The sequence below is a fragment of the Sebastes umbrosus genome, chromosome 4 (assembly GCF_015220745.1).
Source record: "Sebastes umbrosus isolate fSebUmb1 chromosome 4, fSebUmb1.pri, whole genome shotgun sequence".
NCBI classification, from domain to species: Eukaryota; Metazoa; Chordata; class Actinopteri; order Perciformes; family Sebastidae; genus Sebastes; species Sebastes umbrosus.
In genome coordinates this window covers 26,550,384-26,567,957 of record NC_051272.1, presented here as the reverse complement: position 1 = coordinate 26,567,957, position 17,574 = coordinate 26,550,384, and the positions used below count along the sequence as shown (strand labels likewise).

Below are 17,574 nucleotides of genomic sequence, written 5' to 3'. Positions count from 1 at the left end.
GATAGATCAACATTACATTACAGATGAGGCCTGTCGCCAGCCTGCGGGGACTGCCGACTCACTTCATTCTCCTCTCTTATTCTCTTTAGTCACTCCTGTCGTCTGTCTTCATCTGTGTGTCTGGTCTACCACTTCCCTCCATTCAAAGCAGAGAGCCTGTTATTTGCATCCTACATGCACATCTTTGTAGACGCCTGGCTTTTCCGCCATGAAGCTGAGTTACGAGGCATCTGAGTGAACGTGTGCAAATACAATCCAGCCCAGTAAAGGTGTTGTGTTTGTGTTGTTGGGCTGCCTGGTTCATTTGTATTAATATTTCAGCTCCACAGTGGGCTGCACCTCTACATGCCGTATGTAGATGAATTATGTAACAGAAAGGAGCCGGGCACGGAACAGCCATTTCCACTTCATCTCAATCTCACAGCCTCTTCGTCTGTTTGAGGTGTGCTTAAAGTGAAGGATTGAGGGAGTGAAGCTGAAGATAGAGAGAGTGGATGTGTTGATGGGGTGTGTGTGTGTGTGTGTGTGTGTGTGTGTGTGTGTTTCGCCTTTATCTCCCTGCTTTTTGCAGATATCCCCGTTCACTTATCATCATTATCGTTGAAAGAAACTCTTTTTCTCCTTGAAAACAGCCATATTGACTGATTCTGGGCACATAACCCCTCAGCACACTCACTCACACACACACACACACACACACACACACACACACACACACACACACACACACAAATAAATGCGTGCACTCATCCATGACAGAAAATACCAGCATCCAAATATCTTCTGCAAGATTTTTATTTGACATTAGCAACATTTGTTATGAAAATAAATAAATGTATGTCAATAGAGACACAGTAGATTTATCTTGTGTGTGAACTAGATTCTAACCTGAGACCTGGATACAGTAAATATTATTCAACTGAGCAGAAAATATAAAGTGACTATTCAGTTTAGTACATAAAAACATGTGGGAGAATTCACAAACCAGACAACAGAAGACTAACAAGGAAACAAAATGCTAAATTTGGAGTTGTGCCCATACAGGAAAAGCATGGTAATTCATCTTGAAATGAATGACTTGTAAATTACGAGTTTCCCCTGTTTATTGTGTATGGAGCAGATCCAGATTTTACATTTTGATGATGGCAGGCTTCCCTCTGAGTGGAATTCCCTTTTAAGACTTCCATTAGCACCTTGATGTTAAGCCTGATACAAATGGTCTAAGAGGTGGACTGCTGATCGAGAATTTCTCTGGCCTTTGCAGCTCTAATGAATGAGACGGTCAAGGGCACCTGGCAGGAGGTTCTAGATCGGTGCAGGGGAGATTGAAAACTGCAGGCCCAGGTATTAGCCCTTCCTGATATTACAGTGTTGTGGTCTCTTGGCGTACAAACAAAACGGATCCAAATGCAATCCACTCTGGAAAAACCTTCATACATCACATCTGTTTGACCAGATTAGCCTTTGATTTGAGGTATTTCATTCAGATTATATTCTGCTTCCATTGTGATCATATTGTGGACAGGCTTTTCAGAAACTGGTTCTGCCGAAACGTCATTGCCTTTTTCAGTCGCGATCCGACCAGGATTAGGATTGACGTGCAATTTTGTCATGTTTTTTCATCAATAAATACTAGGGCTGTCAAAGTTAACGCGATAATAACGCGTTAACGGCACCATTTCTTCAACGCATTAACACAATCGATATTTCGGAGGTTGTAGCGGACTCAGTTTTTGAGGCTAAGCCAAGTATCATATGAAACTAAAAAACTGCGCTAAATTTTGCCAAGGAAAAACTGGCATGGCCATTTTCAAAGGGGTACCTTGACCTCTGACATCAAGATATTTGAATGAAAATGGGTTCTATGGGTACCCACGAGTCTCCCCTTTACAGCCATGCCCACTTTATGATAATCACATGCATTTTTGGGCAAGTCATAGTCAAGTCAGCACACTGAAACACTGACAGCTGTTGTTGCCTGTTGGGTTTGAGTTTGCCATGTTAGGATTTTGTTATGCTAAATGCAGTACCTGTGAGGGTTTCTGGACAATATCTGTCATTGTTTTGTGTTTTAATTGATTTCCAATAATAAATATATACATACATTTGCATAAAGCAAGCATATTTGTCCACTCCCATGTTGATAGGAGTATTAAATACTTGAAAAATCTCCCTTTAAGGTACATTTTGAACAGATAAAAAATGTGTGATTAATTTGCGATTAACTATGGACGATCAGGAGATTAATCGCGATTAAATATTCTAATCGATTGACAGCCCTAATAAATACATTAAATAATTTAAACAAGTGATTTGTCTACTTCAAAAATAAACTAGTCTGATTTGATAACAGTGGAATGTAAATATCTACCCAATTTGATTTATAGCTAAAATATGTATTTATTGTACATTGTTAATAAGAAGAAATCACGAAATGAAAGAAAGTAGGTGACAGTTGGTCCCAATGATCCTGTTTGATCACAAAAATTATTCTACATTCTCCCCAATTAGCATCTATTGTTATGTGGATTAACTTCTAAAGACCCAGACACACCATACCGACATAAATGTACTAGCGGCGATGAAGGCCGACTGTTGCGTCACTTCAAGTCACCTTTGTCTTGACCGACAAGTTGCATTTGAATACACCGCAAAGGCTACAGCCATGACCAGTTAGCACGTTCGTTCTGCGCCTGCATGAGAGGAAATAACCGTCCACACCAGCAGGCGGCGGTAGAGTGCTACAGGAATGAATCCTAAATTCAGGAAATGAGTTAGCATTTTAACACTTCCGGTTCCTATGCCTGAAATAAGGTCTGTGGTTAACACAGGCTTAAGAGATTTTAATGTTTCGTTCTACAACATAAAATAGGTCAGATAATATCCCACTCGTGAATTTCGAAGCCTTTATGTGTCTTAAAAAAAGGCGGTTTCTAACAAGTGGCTAAATGAGACTACTACACGTCAACATGCCGACAAGTCCACCTTTACAGCCTCATTGTGTTTACGCGCACTCATGTGACCGTGGTGTAGTTCGTTAGCTTTTTACTTCTGGTGATTGGTGCTCTTCAAAAATCATAGAAGTGGTGTTAATTGAAGGCCAACGCATAAGTGCACAGTGTCTTCTGAATGCATCTTGAAGCTTGTAGACGATGCATTCATAAGTGGCAGTTGCATACATTGCATCAAAGGCAAAGAAGACATACAGCATGTATTCATATAATAAATGTAAGTATAAATAATGGAGGGTATCACTCTACGAGCCTTAATTATAGACAAAGACGAGGTCAAATAAATCAAAAAACATTTTGCTGAGTCTCCACCAACAAGAACAGGATGTGATCATATCTATTAACCATGAAACAATCATCCCAGTAGGCTATGTAAAGGTTTCATGTGTCGACAGAGTGCTACAGGAATGAGTCCTAAAACCTACAATGAGTTAGCATTAGCTTACACTCGTTTTGAAGACAATGGGTTTTTTGAATGGGTTTTTAGTTAGATGCCTGAAATAAGGTCTGTGGTTAACACAAGCTGGAGAGATTTTAACGACATAAAATACATCAATAAATACCCCACTCGAGCCTTTGTGTCTTAAAAAAGGCGGATGCTAATAAGTGGCTAAATGAGACAAACACTAGTCTGCCTTTAGCATAGTGGTGGTGACGTGAAATCATGCGACTGTGGTGTAGTTCGTTAGCATTTTACTTCTGGTGATTGCATTCACGCTTCAAAAATCATAAAAGTAGTGTTCATTTGTGAAGATTATCTTGCTGAACAAAGTGCGTAAGTATCATAAGTGTTAGTTTGCCACAGAGCTGATTTTCTGCAATAATCCAAAACCCAATGGAAAAGCCCCATTGGCTTTTTGTCGAGAGAACCAGGGTGACCCTAACCCTAACCCTAACTTCCTGGTTGGCCTACAGAAATACGTCATCCCTGGAGCAATCTATTAGTAGTCATTAGTAGTGAGCAGCATGAACTGACCATAAAATGAGACTTATTATATTATTTAGACACACTCAAATATACAGGTTGAGCCATCAAAGAGGTCCCAGTACTGTAAAGGGAAACCCCAAACAACCCTGCAGCACTAATGCAGGATAGAAATACATACCGCTGGGGGTTGTACAATGCCACCGCTCTATTCCTATTACATTTATTGATCCATGGTCATTGTAAATAAGGGCATGGTAGACTATAATCATAAGTAGCCACCACAATACTCTGGAACACACAACAAGAAAGTCAATATGCCACCTACAGTACACTTTTAGAGCCACCCATTAGTTGTCATTTCAAAACAAATTGTACTACTTCAACAATAGTTCCTCAGCCTGGTTTTCCAGATCTTATGATTCATGTGCACCACTTATTGTGAAAGAGCAACTCAAATTTGAGTTTCAAAGACTTTATTTCCTGCATTCTGGTGACTTTTAACGAATGGAAATAACAAAATAATAAGTACACTGCAACAGCATTTTTATGTTAAATAGGCCTACTTTTAACTTTACTTTTAATTCTCAGGAAAAAAAACCTGAATAATTCGCCCCTCTGGCATGAATTTGTGTAAATCTCTGGCATAAACTAATATTCAGTTTTATTCATTCATTAATTTTTTGTAATATAACTATAAATATGAAAGTATATGTAAATATGAGTTTTTCTTTCTCTAAGTGCTCTCCATTTCTCTCTCAATCTCTCACTCACTGAAGGCCCTTTCAGACAAACGCGACAATGCCACCACTGCGCTCTGAAACCCATTATTTCTAATGCAAGAGCTGCGCCACGATGGCTTTTCGCTGTGTCGAGCAAAGCCCGACTTTGGGTGCTGCACGCTGTGTCGAGAATGAATGAAAATTAAAGCCAATCCGTGCCTTCTATTAAAACTATTAGATCAATGGCTAACTGCCTAATTGTTGCTCTTTCAATTTATAGATATTACACTTCTGAAGAACAGATTTAGCTGGTTGTCAGAAATACTGTATATTCTATAAAGTCTGGACTGAACTGGATCCAGGGTTGTGAAACTCTTGCTGTGATAGCACTGAATAGCTAACTAGACATGTACAATATTGGACATTTCCAGCTAATACAAGTGGCATGTTGACATTCTCAACATTTGTATCTTTACTCTGCTCTCTACCTCAAAGACCACACCCCCAGTTAACCATAACCTTAACCATAACCAATACAATACCCAAATAAGTAATCATTTATTCACACATACTTGACCAGTTCACCATCTACACCAATTTTTTTTACCTTTTGTCCAAAGCTAGTCACCAATGACTTAATTGTGAGGCTGGAAATGTTTTTTTTGTCAGCAGATTTCAGGTGAAGGTACTAGATCTTGGCGATGAGGTGGCTGACGAGCCTCTGGAGGTCCTCGGCTCTGCGCTTGGTGGCCTTCAGCACCTCCTCGTGGTTTGCCTTCTCAGTGCTGTCATAATCTGTCACAACCTTGTTGGTGATGAGGGACAGACCCAAGACACGCAAGCCACAGTGACGAGCCACCACCACCTCTGGCACTGTGCTCATACCTAGACAAAGGGGAGAAGTCTGTCTCAGGTGCGCTGACTTAATCAGGACTATATATACAGTATATACTGTATATATATATATATATTCTGTATATAATAGGGCTGTCAATTGATTAAAATATTTTATCGTGATTAATCGCATGATTGTCCATAGTTACAGTAATAGCAAAGTTTTTATCTGTTCAAAATGCACCTTAAAGAGAGATTTGTCAAGTATTTAATACTCTTATCAACATGGGAGTGGGCAAATATGCTTGCTTTATGCAAATGTATGTATATATTTATTATTGGAAATCAATTAACAACACTGCATTTAGCATAAAATACATGCTCAAATCATAACATGGAAAACTCAAGCCAAAAGGCAACAGCTGTCAGTGTGTCAGTGTGCTGACTTGACTATGACTTGCCCAAAACTTCATGTGATTATCATAAAGTGGGCATGTCTGTAAAGGGGAGACTTGTGGGTACCCATAGAACCCATTTACATTAAAATATCTTTAGGTCAGAGGTCAAGACACCCCTTTGAAAATGGCCAAGGCAGTTTTTCCTTGCCAAAATTTAGCGCTAGTTTGGGGCGTTATTTATTCCCCTTTGCAGCAAGAAGAAAACTAATTTGCGTTAATGCAATATTATTAACTTTGACAGTCCTAATATATATAGCAAAATATATAAAATATACAAAACAACATATTTTAAACATGTACCTAAATTAATCAAATAGTAAAACCTGATTTGCTTTTGAACCCTACCTTTGAAAAAAGAGATACGTCTCAATGAATAATGGAAATAGAAGAAGAGGTCAGACCTGCATTGGGACATACTGTACTGTATGATTCTTCTATATAAAACTGGAGGTTGTGTAAATAATGGGAGGAGACCCAGATGAAAGTTTGGTCTGAAGTGTCTACGACAAAAAATGAGAGAGTTATTGACTAATAACCATCATAAAAGCTCATTGGGTCATATTGCAAAATAATAATAAAAAAAAAAAAAAAAAACAGGAGTTGGTGAATGCAACGGGAGGAGGTGCAGATTAAATTAAAGTTGTTCTGGAGTGTTTATGAAACAAAATGAGAAAGCTATCGGAACAACTCTCTTGATGCAAGGTGCCAGGCCTCGATATCAGATCATGACATCGAAATAACATCTGCGCAACATCAGTCAAGCTTTATCCTGCACTGCCCAACAAATCTGCTGAAAAGTACTGAAAGGTTATTGACGATGAATCTCTGAAGCTAAAATTGCCTACACCTACAGACATTTGTCAGGGGAATACTACTGCAGAATTCAAATGCTGTTTGTATCTGTTCAGAATGCATTATATGTTCTTATCCATGGGACTGCTGAGAGGTTGTCCCACAACACATCAGTATCCCTTTAAGTGAGCATGAGAGAGCTGTACTAACCCACAGCATCAGCCCCCAGCATCTGCAGGGCTCTGCTCTCTGCAATGGTCTCGTATGTCGGTCCAGACAGCATGCAGTAAACCCCTTCCTGCAGGAAACTTTTGCAGCCCTGCTCCTCTGCTGTTTGCTTGGCCAGATCCCTCAGCGTACGGTCATATGCATCCGACATGCAAGGAAAACGCGTTCCAAACCTGGAGAGACATTGAATTAATAAATAGGACATAGCAATAAGACACAGATGTATAGCCAAGTTTCATTTTCACAGTCCTGCCTTGGTGTTTGCGCTGTACCTTTCATCATTGTGCCCACAAAGCGGGTTCTGCCCTGCAAAGCCTGGCATGTTGATGTGATCCTTAACGAGCATGATGTCTCCCACATCGTAGCTGCCATTGAGTCCCCCCGCTGCATTTGTCACAATCAGAGTTTTCACGCCCAGCAGGTGGAAGACTCGCACCGGGTACGTCACCTGGAGTGACAAACAACGCAATGCTTCAGAGACAGATGCTGTTGTTCTTTTATCGCTTTTATGTATATCAGATTATTACAAATGGGAGTTACAAGAAAGGGGTCACCTGGGAGTAACAGAGGAGAAAATGCATACCCCAAGAGGCCAATATTTCAAAAGTGACAGCTTCTGCATACGTTGATGCAAGTGGACTCTAGGATTTTTATTCCTTGTTGAATTGTGCATGTCTCAAACAGTCGTGGTTCTATACTAACCTTTATAGGGCAGCCGATGGCCCGTAAATGACTGTTGTTACTTCTCACTGCAGTCACACTTGGAAATTGCTTTTCCTATTTCACATTTCTCTACAGCTTGAATTGCCTGTGAAAGTGTTTTGCTAGTTAGTGCAGAAATGTTTTCAAGTACCCCGGTTTCTTGATAAGGTCAGTGCTGTCATTTTGGAGCATTGGCCTGTTTGATATGAGTTTTGTATATTATAACGGTGGGCTGTGTTGTAAGATGACTTGTGGCCTTGTTAAGGATGAAATGTAAGCACAGTAAACTGCATATGTAATAGCAGGACTGTCAGTAGTTACACTGTAGCAGGGAGCTGTTAATAAAGAGTTGACTTTATTAAATGATTTGCCAAAAGGTGGTAATACATATTTGCCTGTGTTAAGCTAGTTTTCAGTCAATGATTATTTATGTCCCCTGACAAGGAAGGAGAAAAGAAATTGCACAGAAACAGACAGAACAAGATTAAAGGGATAGTTGGGGTTGTTTTGAAGTGGGGTTGTATGAGGTGCGTATCCATAGTCAGTGTATTACCTACAGTAGACAGCAGTCGGCATGCCCCCATCTTGGAGAAGCAAACAGGAGTTACTGCACGGGAGCAAAGCAATGTACTGCTGGGTAAGTGTACGCTATATTTCGAATATTTTCACCCCTTTACCTTGCCATCAGACAGCCCTTTCCGACAGGGAACCATATCCAGCTATGCTCTCACCAAAGCCACCAAACTCCATTGAAAAAACCCAGTAATTTTACCTTGCAGAACACAGGAGTTGATGGTCTACCACTACCTTGATCGGTTAGTTTGTTTGTGCTATTGTGTGACTTTGGTGAATCTGAAGTAACCAAAGTCACACAAGTCCACAGCAGTACATTGCTTTGCTCCCGTGCTGGTACTCCTGCCCATTTCTCCAAACCGGGAGCGCGCCAACAGTAATCTACTGTAGGTAATACACTGACTATGGATAAGTACCTCATATACAACCCCACTTCAAAACACCCCAACTATCCCTTTAAGAGTGTAAAGCCATAGCTAGCATCTTAGTTAACCATCTTAGTGTGTTAGCATGCTAACACTTGTTAATTAGCACTAACCACAAAGTACAGCTGAGGCTGATGGGTTTGTCATTGCAGGCTATTTGGCCATAAAGTATTGAATAAATTAAAAACAGAATGACATTGCTATTCTAGTGTGGCTAATAAAAACTGATTCTCATCTCATCTGATCTACTGTTCAGTTTAGGATTTTGTTCAGTTTGCCAAGAAGGCATATTTTTAATACAAACCTTAGTTTGGCTTGGGCGGAATCAAATCTTTTTGAGTTCAACTCAGTTTGTGGTGATTCAACTGGAGGTATTTCATACATTATATTGCTGTCTAAAGTCCCAACTGGATACAGGAGGGTCATAATGCATCTGGCTTTCTATTACTGTATGTATGAGACTAGATTTTATGATTCAGTAGGGTTATATGGATCATTTTATGTGAAGATGGCACATCATAGCCGGTAATAATAAAATAAAAATAAAACCAGGACACAGCGTCTCCACAGGCCAAAGGCCAGTCCCATACCGACACTATGACACACTGGGTGGTTTTCTTACTGTCATCACGATTCTGCAGCCGATCATTCAACACACATAGTAAATTGTTAGCCAAAACTATATGAAAAGAAAGTCCAGTTTGAGCTGCTGAATTTAAAGTTGTTACATTTTCAAAATAAAATTATACAATTTATACAGGCAGTTTGATATAAGCACAAGTTACAAATACTGTATCTACAAGTATCACAAGGCCAATCTTCTAATTGGAACTTAAAATAAAGAGATCATGTGGCACAAAATGAATCATGTGTCTTTTAAAGAGTCTCCTTCCGTAACAAGAATACCAAAGTTAGTGTTTGTACATGTCCATGGTTTAAAGATTAGGCCAACAGTCACAGATGCTGTGAATGTTTTTCTCAAAGTGATTGACAAAGTCAGGGTTTAAACTGCCAGCTTTAGTTCAGTTATCCTGTATAGTATATCATTCGCATCAGCAAGGTTTCACAATGCCGAAGCAAGTTGGCTTGTGACAGAAACTGAGACGGAAAGCTGCTCACAAGTAACAAATGGATATGTCTGCGTCTCTGCACCAACTGGAGTTCACATGGACATCATTCAAATTTAATTTGAAATCATTAATTAAAGCTGAAGTATGCGAGATTGGAGCAAATATGATTAAAAAAAGTTATTTTTATAAAACGGTCACTATATCCTGACAGTAGTACATGAAACAGGTAACCTGTTCGCATATGTGAGCGCGTATGGGACACCGACCCGGGTGATTTATATGTGTAAGAAGTTATAAACAGTCCCTTTAAGGTTGTTTACAGCTCACCTTTAGCAACAACACAATCCTAGCCTTACTAATAAAAAAAGTACCACAAGCAGTATTTCATATACATTAATGTAGCTTACCGTGTGTATGCTGTAGCCCTCGTAGAAGTGGAATCTCCCCTGCATGCAGACACATTCACGGCCCTGCAGCTTCCCGAACACCAGCTTACCGGCATGGCCATGCACTGCACAGTACATACAGTATACATTATGAGCAGCAGCTAGCATGCTTATGTACAGTTTCCAAACACTTATAATTAGTTTAGGATAAAAAGCAATTTGTCAGAGGCAACTTACCAGTGCTGCTGGGAAAATGTGGAATATCCTCATACTGGAACACAGTCTTGTTATCCAGCATGTCAGCCAGACCGCCCAGGCCTGAACCGCAGATGATGGCTACTTCAGGACGCTGCTCTGTGTTTGAAAGCAGCCAGTCTGCTGTCTCCTTATACTCGTCATAACTGTATCTGCAAGTCATAGAAAGAATATTGATTAATGTTAAACATTACTAAGCCATAGTTCTGACAGAGATAAATCAGTTGCTTATCTCTATGATAATTATCGCCATAACCATCATCATCATTATCACCAAGGAATAAACACCATAAATACTAATCAACATCAGTCTCATGTTTAGAATTAAGAGTCACTGTCTGAGGAGAGCGAACAGGAATATAAACTAAATTACAGCTGACTGCAGGATCACTTTGTCATGGTGACAAATCCAATTACTGAAACTCAAGGCAAGTTATTGCTCAGTGTTATGACAATATTAGGCTATATAATATTCTGTAACAACTATGTTCCGATGTCATTTTTTCCTTCCCAATACCAATTCTGATACCTGAACTTGCGTACCGAGTATACTATCCGATTCCAGTGCATTAAAAACAAATAACTGCTTTGTACTACTAGCCCTGTATGGATATGATATGGTTATATGGATATGGTCAGTTTGACAGATTTTCCATTGTAAAATATTGCCAAATTGCGGACATTTTGGTAGCTCTGGCCAGTGGATAACCTCCGGGTCTGAAAAGTGAGGCCAATGCGAAAGCGCTTAAACTTGCATCTTTCTAATAGCCAGCAGGGGGCGACTCCTCTGGTTGTAAAAAGAAGTCTGATTGTATAGAAGTCTATGACAAAATGAGCCTACTTCTCACTTGATTTATCACCTCAGTAATCATTGTAAACATGAGTTTATGGTCTCAATCGCTAGCTTAAATCCTTCTTCAACACAGCATGATGTTCATTTAGTAAATTATGGTCCTGTTTAGAGTCAAATAGACCATAAAGCAGTGAATGCTTTGCTGTCTGACGCGCGTCTGACAGTTTTCCTAATTACACCTCCTGTTTACTTCCCCTGATCTTTACCTCACTATTGGTTTACCAAACAAAGCAAAGTCAATAGGGGCATCACATTAAGTAAACATTTTCTATTACATGTTATATTGTTATATTACATTAGTATTGTATTACATGTTTATTATTGTATTATAGTACATGCAGTGGTGGAAGTACTCAGATCATGTACTTCAGTAAAAGTAGAAATACTACCATTTAGAAATACTCTGTTACAAGTAAGGGTCCTGCGTTCAAAGTCCTTAAGTAAAAGTGCAAAAATATTAGCATCTGAACATACTTAAAGTACCAAACAAAAAAGTACACATTATGCAGAATAATGTATATTATTGGATTATACTTATTGATGCATTAATGTGTTCATCACTTTAATGTTGCAGCTGGTGGAGCAGGTGGAGCTCATTTTAATGACTTTATATACTGCTGGATAGTTTAATCTATAATAATACATCATTTATTCGTTGATTATATTTTGTATTAATAATCTGAATCTGTAAAGTAACTAAAGTTATTAAATCAATGTAGTGGAGTAAAAAGTACAATATTTCCCTCTGAGATGTAGTGGAGTAGAAGTAGAAAGTATCAATACATGGAAATACTCAAGTAAAGTAGAAGTACCTCAAAATTGTACTTAAGTACAGTACTTGAGTAAATGTACTTAGTTACTTTCCACCACTGAGTACATGTTAAAGATCAGCTGGAGGGGAAGACACTCTGAAATGCAGGAGTAAACGCACATGTAAAGGAATATTGTGTAAAAATAAGAATAAATACCACATTATGCAGCACACTTAAGGGTTTTTTACTTTGCCATTTTTAAGTGTACCATTATTCAGGGATGCTGATTTCATTGGAAATGCCTTGAGGTACTATATTATGCAAAGTCTGAAACAGTCTGTAATTCAGGTTATAAATCTGGTTGTAAAGCTATAACCTTGTCAATGTTCCCTCTATGCCTCAAGCTTTGTTATTAAAACACAATGACACTTCAGGCTTTTACCAGACCAATCTGCAGCAGGAGAGAGCCTGATGAGTTGGAGCTCATTTTAGAGCTGCCATCTAAGATGACAGCTACATCAGACTAGCCTTGGGTGTTCAATCTTCCCACATTTTCCCCTTGTTTCCTTATTTAATTCAAGCTCCAAAAGGAGCTGGGAAATCTTTCATATCAGTAGGTATGTTTTGTACCTGGGCCAGGGTAAAGTCAAAGTGATGAACGTGAATAATGCTCCAACCATTAAAACTTTATCAAGGTTTGTTTTTCTGTGTTGTCTAAAATGTGTGGAAGAATTATCATAACACTCTACAGGTAATCAATGTAATCTACAGCACAAACAACTGCGACACAACGCCATTACTGGCCTGTCAGTTGCAGAGGTTGGCCTTTACGTCATTCTTCAGGTGGTAATGGCAGCTTAACACACAAACACACAACCAGAATAAGAAGTGGATGTAGTCAACTTGACGTCGCCCATTGGTTTGTGGACTGGTTTTGAAACCTTGAGATTGGGGATTTCACTGTCGCCATCTTGGTTTTTGGTTGTCACCATGTTGTTTCTTTGCAACCACAAGAGACAGAAGAGAGTGGAGCTAAGTACAACCGAACACTGAATAAGACATTTGTAGGTGACCAAGATGTTACTTAACTTTCATGAACTGAAAACACACTATGAAAGGGTTAAAGTTCTAAGACGAAAACACGGACAACTCCCAGACCGAACAACGCCGTGGTAGCAACCTGTCAATCACAAGGTAGCCACGCTCTAAAGCATACCCTGCTGTATGGTCTATTTGACTCTAAATGGGACCATAATTTACTAAATTAAAATCATACTGTATTGAAGAAGACTTGAAACTAGCGATTGAGACCATAAACTCATGTTTACAATGTTTACTGAGGTAATAAATCAAGTGAGAAGTAGGCTCATTGTCTCTTAGACAATAAAAATCTCGCCACAAAAATCTCTTATCCAACAAAAACATGATGACATTTCGGGGGGGTGTAATTCTGCTTTAATGATTTATATGAGCGTCACTGAAATGTTTTTCATGGAGGGTAAAGGTGAAAACTAAATTATGTTCTAAATGTGATCTGCTGCTGAATTTGCTAATAGCCAACTAGACTGACCAGACTAACAGCTTACAACCAAGAAAGATGTTTTAACAATGGCTGAACCTCCAACATAATATTTTATTCCTGATTGATGATTCTCCTGCTGTTTAAAACAATTTGCACAAAACTAATAAATATAATAAATATAGTGCTGACGCTGCCTCGTGCTGCCAGTATTGGTAACTTGCAAGACAATTGCCACCTACATGGTAGCAGGAGTTGATTGGACTTGACGTGCCGGGACAGCTTGTACACTACCTTAAAACCTGTTTGGTCTCTTGTGGTATGAGTCTGTAATCTGATACCTGGAAGACAATAGATTAAAGGGAGAGGACTAACAAATCAACTCCACCACGCCCTTTGGCACTGTGTTAGCATTTTATGATGTTTAATAGAAACAGTTTGTTCTTGTACACATAGTATGGAGGACGGAACTTCCAAAAACCTTGAAAAGCTAGCTATCAAGCATATATGGGGTCATGCACCCTGACCCCATGATGACGCACATTGAGTGACAGCCCCCTCATTTACATAATGAGGCAGAAATGCATAAAGAAATGTAAAAAGAAATGTATAAAGAAAGGAATACAGAAATAAATAAGTTTGAGGGAATAAATATCAACAAAGACTCCAGATTGCCAAACTCTGAGCACATTTACTGGTTTCACTCAAATAGAAATTCAAAATCAACCAGGACTGAAATTTTAAAGATTGCCACTTTAAGATTCATTGTGTGCATAAGGCCCACCCCTAAACATGTCATACCTTCCAACTAATAGATTTCCACAGGAATGGGTCCTAAAACCCAGAAATGAGTTAGCATTTTAGCACTTCCGGTTCCGTCGTCTGGAAGTCAATAGGTTTTTTAAATGGGTTTTTAGTTAGAAAGCTGTAATAAGGTCTGTGGTTAACACAACTGAAGAGATTTTAAGTTTTTATCCCTATCACATAAAATGCATCAATAAATACCCCAATTGTGAATTTTGAAGCCTTTATGTGTCTTTAAAAAAGGCTGTTGCTAACAAGTGGCTAGATGAGACTTCTAAACGTCATCACGCCGACTCGTCCTCCTTTACAGCCTCGTTTATACTCATGTTCATGCAACCGTGGTGTAGTTCGTTTATAGCCTATAATGTTAGCTTTTTACTTCTGGCGATTGCGTTCACACGTCAAAAATCATAGAAGTGGTGTCCATTTGTGAAGATTATTTTGCTGAACAAAACGTGTTAAGTATCATAAACACTTGTTTGCCACAGAGTTTATTTTCTGCAATAATCCCAAAACCCAATGGAACAATCCCGTTGACTATTTGTCAAGGGAACCCAGGACGATGCTAACTTCCTGGTTGGCCTACAAAAATACGTCATCCCTGGAGCACTCTATTGGTATCAGAACAATTTCAGAATTAGTTTAAGAATATGGAAATAGTAGTAGGCCTATAGTAGTTATATTAAATGAGTTGTGATTTTTTTGTGGAATATTATTTGAATTGTCAAAATTTGAATGATTTTGTAAGCCTACTTGTATTTCTATAGCTTAGATTGTCAGATGTTGGGTTAACACACATGCACAATACATATATTACTATATATTTGCGCTCCCCCACCCGTCTCCTCCCCTCCCCCCCTTTTTATTTTCTATTAACTTATTTGTTGATTTAATTTATTATTACTCTCGTATTTTTGTATTATTATTGTTTGTTTGTTTTGTTATGTGTTTTTTTTTAACTCTATTCTTTCTTTTTATCATTATAATTATAATTCTTTTCTTAATTTTATTTCAATTTTGAATGTTGAAGTTGTTTTCTCTATAGTGTACTTAATGAGTTTGTCTATAAGCTCATCCACTTAAAAATTGGTTTATAAACTATTGTAATTACGAACTCTAAATTGCATAAATGAAAACAACCTTGAAAAAAGGGAAAAAATAAAGTATAAAAAAATAGATCGTCAGATGTTTTTCTTTTAGTATAGTGCCTACTTATTAATTTTTAAGATATAGTTATATGTCTTTATTTATTGCTTCTTTTACTTTTTTTTTTATAAACCCTGCAATCATATTTAATGACCGGGCAGGTGTTTATGTAAAGCACTTTGAATTGCCCTGTTGCTGAAATGTGCTATACAAATAAAGCTGCCTTGCCTTGCCTTGCCTTGCCTATAGGTATCAGGACAATTTCAGAATTAGTTTAAGAATATGGAAATAGTAGTAGGCCTATAGTAGTTATATTTAATGAGTTATGATTTTTTTTTTGTGGAATATTATTTGAATTGTCAAAATTTTAATGATTTTGTAAGCCTACTTGTATTTCTATAGCTTAGATTGTCAGATGTTTTTGTTTTAGTATAGTGCCTACTTATTCATTTTTAGGATATAGTTATATGTCTTTATTTATGCTTCTTTTACTTTCTTTTTTCTTTTTTTATAAACCGTGCAATCATATTTAATGACCGGGTAGGTCGCACATGCCTTTGAAAACCCCAGTGGCCTATGTAGTAACAGCAGAGTAAAGAGATTTAACTCAGAGCAGGAAGTGAGCTCTTGGGCTCTCTCTTCCCTTCTTTCTCTGGTTCTCGAAGTGGAGCTGTCCGTGGTGCTGCCCGGAACTCCGTATCCAGGCGCCTGTTTAATCAGCCTGGGCTGTTGCTAAACTCCGTTTGTCTGCCAGTCAAGTAAACTAGAAAGACAAGACTTTCCTGTTAAGTGAGCAAACAAAGGCATTATCTATGAAAGGAATTGTTAAGAGTTAGCACTCCTACTCGTAAATTCGTGAGCCTGGTTTGATAGCTCCTGGCTTTTGCCTTTTGCTTTCTATCCATAGATATATATATATATATTTTTTTTTCTTTGTTTTTCTTTTTCTTTTTTTTTCTTTTTCTTCCTTTTCCTCATAATAAAATAAAATAAAATATGTATAAAACAAAATGGAGAGAAAAATAAATTAAAGAAAGAAAAATAAATTAAGAACAATTAAGAAATAAATAAACAAATAAACAAATAAATAAATAAAAAAGAGTTAGCACACTATATAGTTACGATATATATATAGTTTATAAACCACCTGTGACACGCGATTACGTCAGAGTGAGAGGTGTCATGCTGGGAGGAAAAGCCCCTCATATAGGCTACTAATCCTCGGAATAAAAGCGTTCATACTCTATAGCCTTGGCTTCTCTAAGCTACTCTCAAATAGCACACAGTCCATATATCCAGATTCAGTGATTACACAGGCGTTGTGCTTTCAACATATCCCTTTAACATAATCAGGCTACAGGAGGGTAGCCTTGACAACCATGAGGCTCATGTCACTCCAACATCCAGCCTTATATCGGGTCTTACCTGCATTGACTGGAGGAGGAGGAGGATGCCACTTCCATATCTGATGATGAGCGGGACCAATCTATTCTGATAAGACGTCGCTGTTTGTGTCGTGTTTGACAGACGCTGAGTTCACGGTGGTGGAGGTGGTGGAGCGGCTGATGCGGGACTCTGAGGCGGTGAGCGGAATGGCGTTATGTCATGCTGTGCGGCTGACGTCACCGCGTACAGTGCGGAAGGGGGCGCGGCCTATAAACTGACTGTCGGTCCCCTTTGAAGAAGACTAAATCCTATTTTCTAGCAGGCTGGGCAGCAGCTCACTGATCCGTTCAGTGACAGCAGCAGGGCTGGGAACAGAGAGGGAGAAACAATGAGAGGGCAACAGAGGGGAAGAGGAAGCAGAAAGATGATGAGGCAAATGATAAGAGCATGCAACAACCAAATGCTACGAGTATTTGCATACTGTAATGGAAAATTACATTGTATGTAATTATGTCTCTTTATGCAACAGTGGAAAGTTACTGTCTGTGTGCTCTTTGTTTCATGTAGTGGGAAAATACTGAGTGTTGACTTCTACTGGGAGACTGTCTGAGTAAAACAACTCCTTATCTGTGCAAAACAACTCCTTTTCTCACAGTCCCTGTTGTAGATTTTATTTCTATAGAGTCACATTGTAATAATCTCCTGGAGTGCACTCTTCTGCAGACTTTGTGTG

General features: G+C 38.6%; 1 protein-coding gene across 1 annotated transcript; it reads right to left on the bottom strand.

The window, feature by feature from the left end:
* Positions 1-5,199: 5,199 nt before the first annotated feature.
* pnp6 (purine nucleoside phosphorylase 6) lies at positions 5,200-17,041 on the bottom strand. Its single transcript, XM_037766628.1, has 6 exons — positions 16,881-17,041; positions 10,364-10,533; positions 10,148-10,251; positions 7,243-7,418; positions 6,953-7,143; positions 5,200-5,543 (listed from the first exon to the last, which is right to left on the bottom strand). The coding sequence occupies exons 1-6, from the start codon at positions 16,916-16,918 to the stop codon at positions 5,347-5,349; spliced, it is 876 nt and encodes a 291-aa protein (XP_037622556.1). The 5' UTR covers positions 16,919-17,041; the 3' UTR covers positions 5,200-5,346.
* Positions 17,042-17,574: the final 533 nt, after the last annotated feature.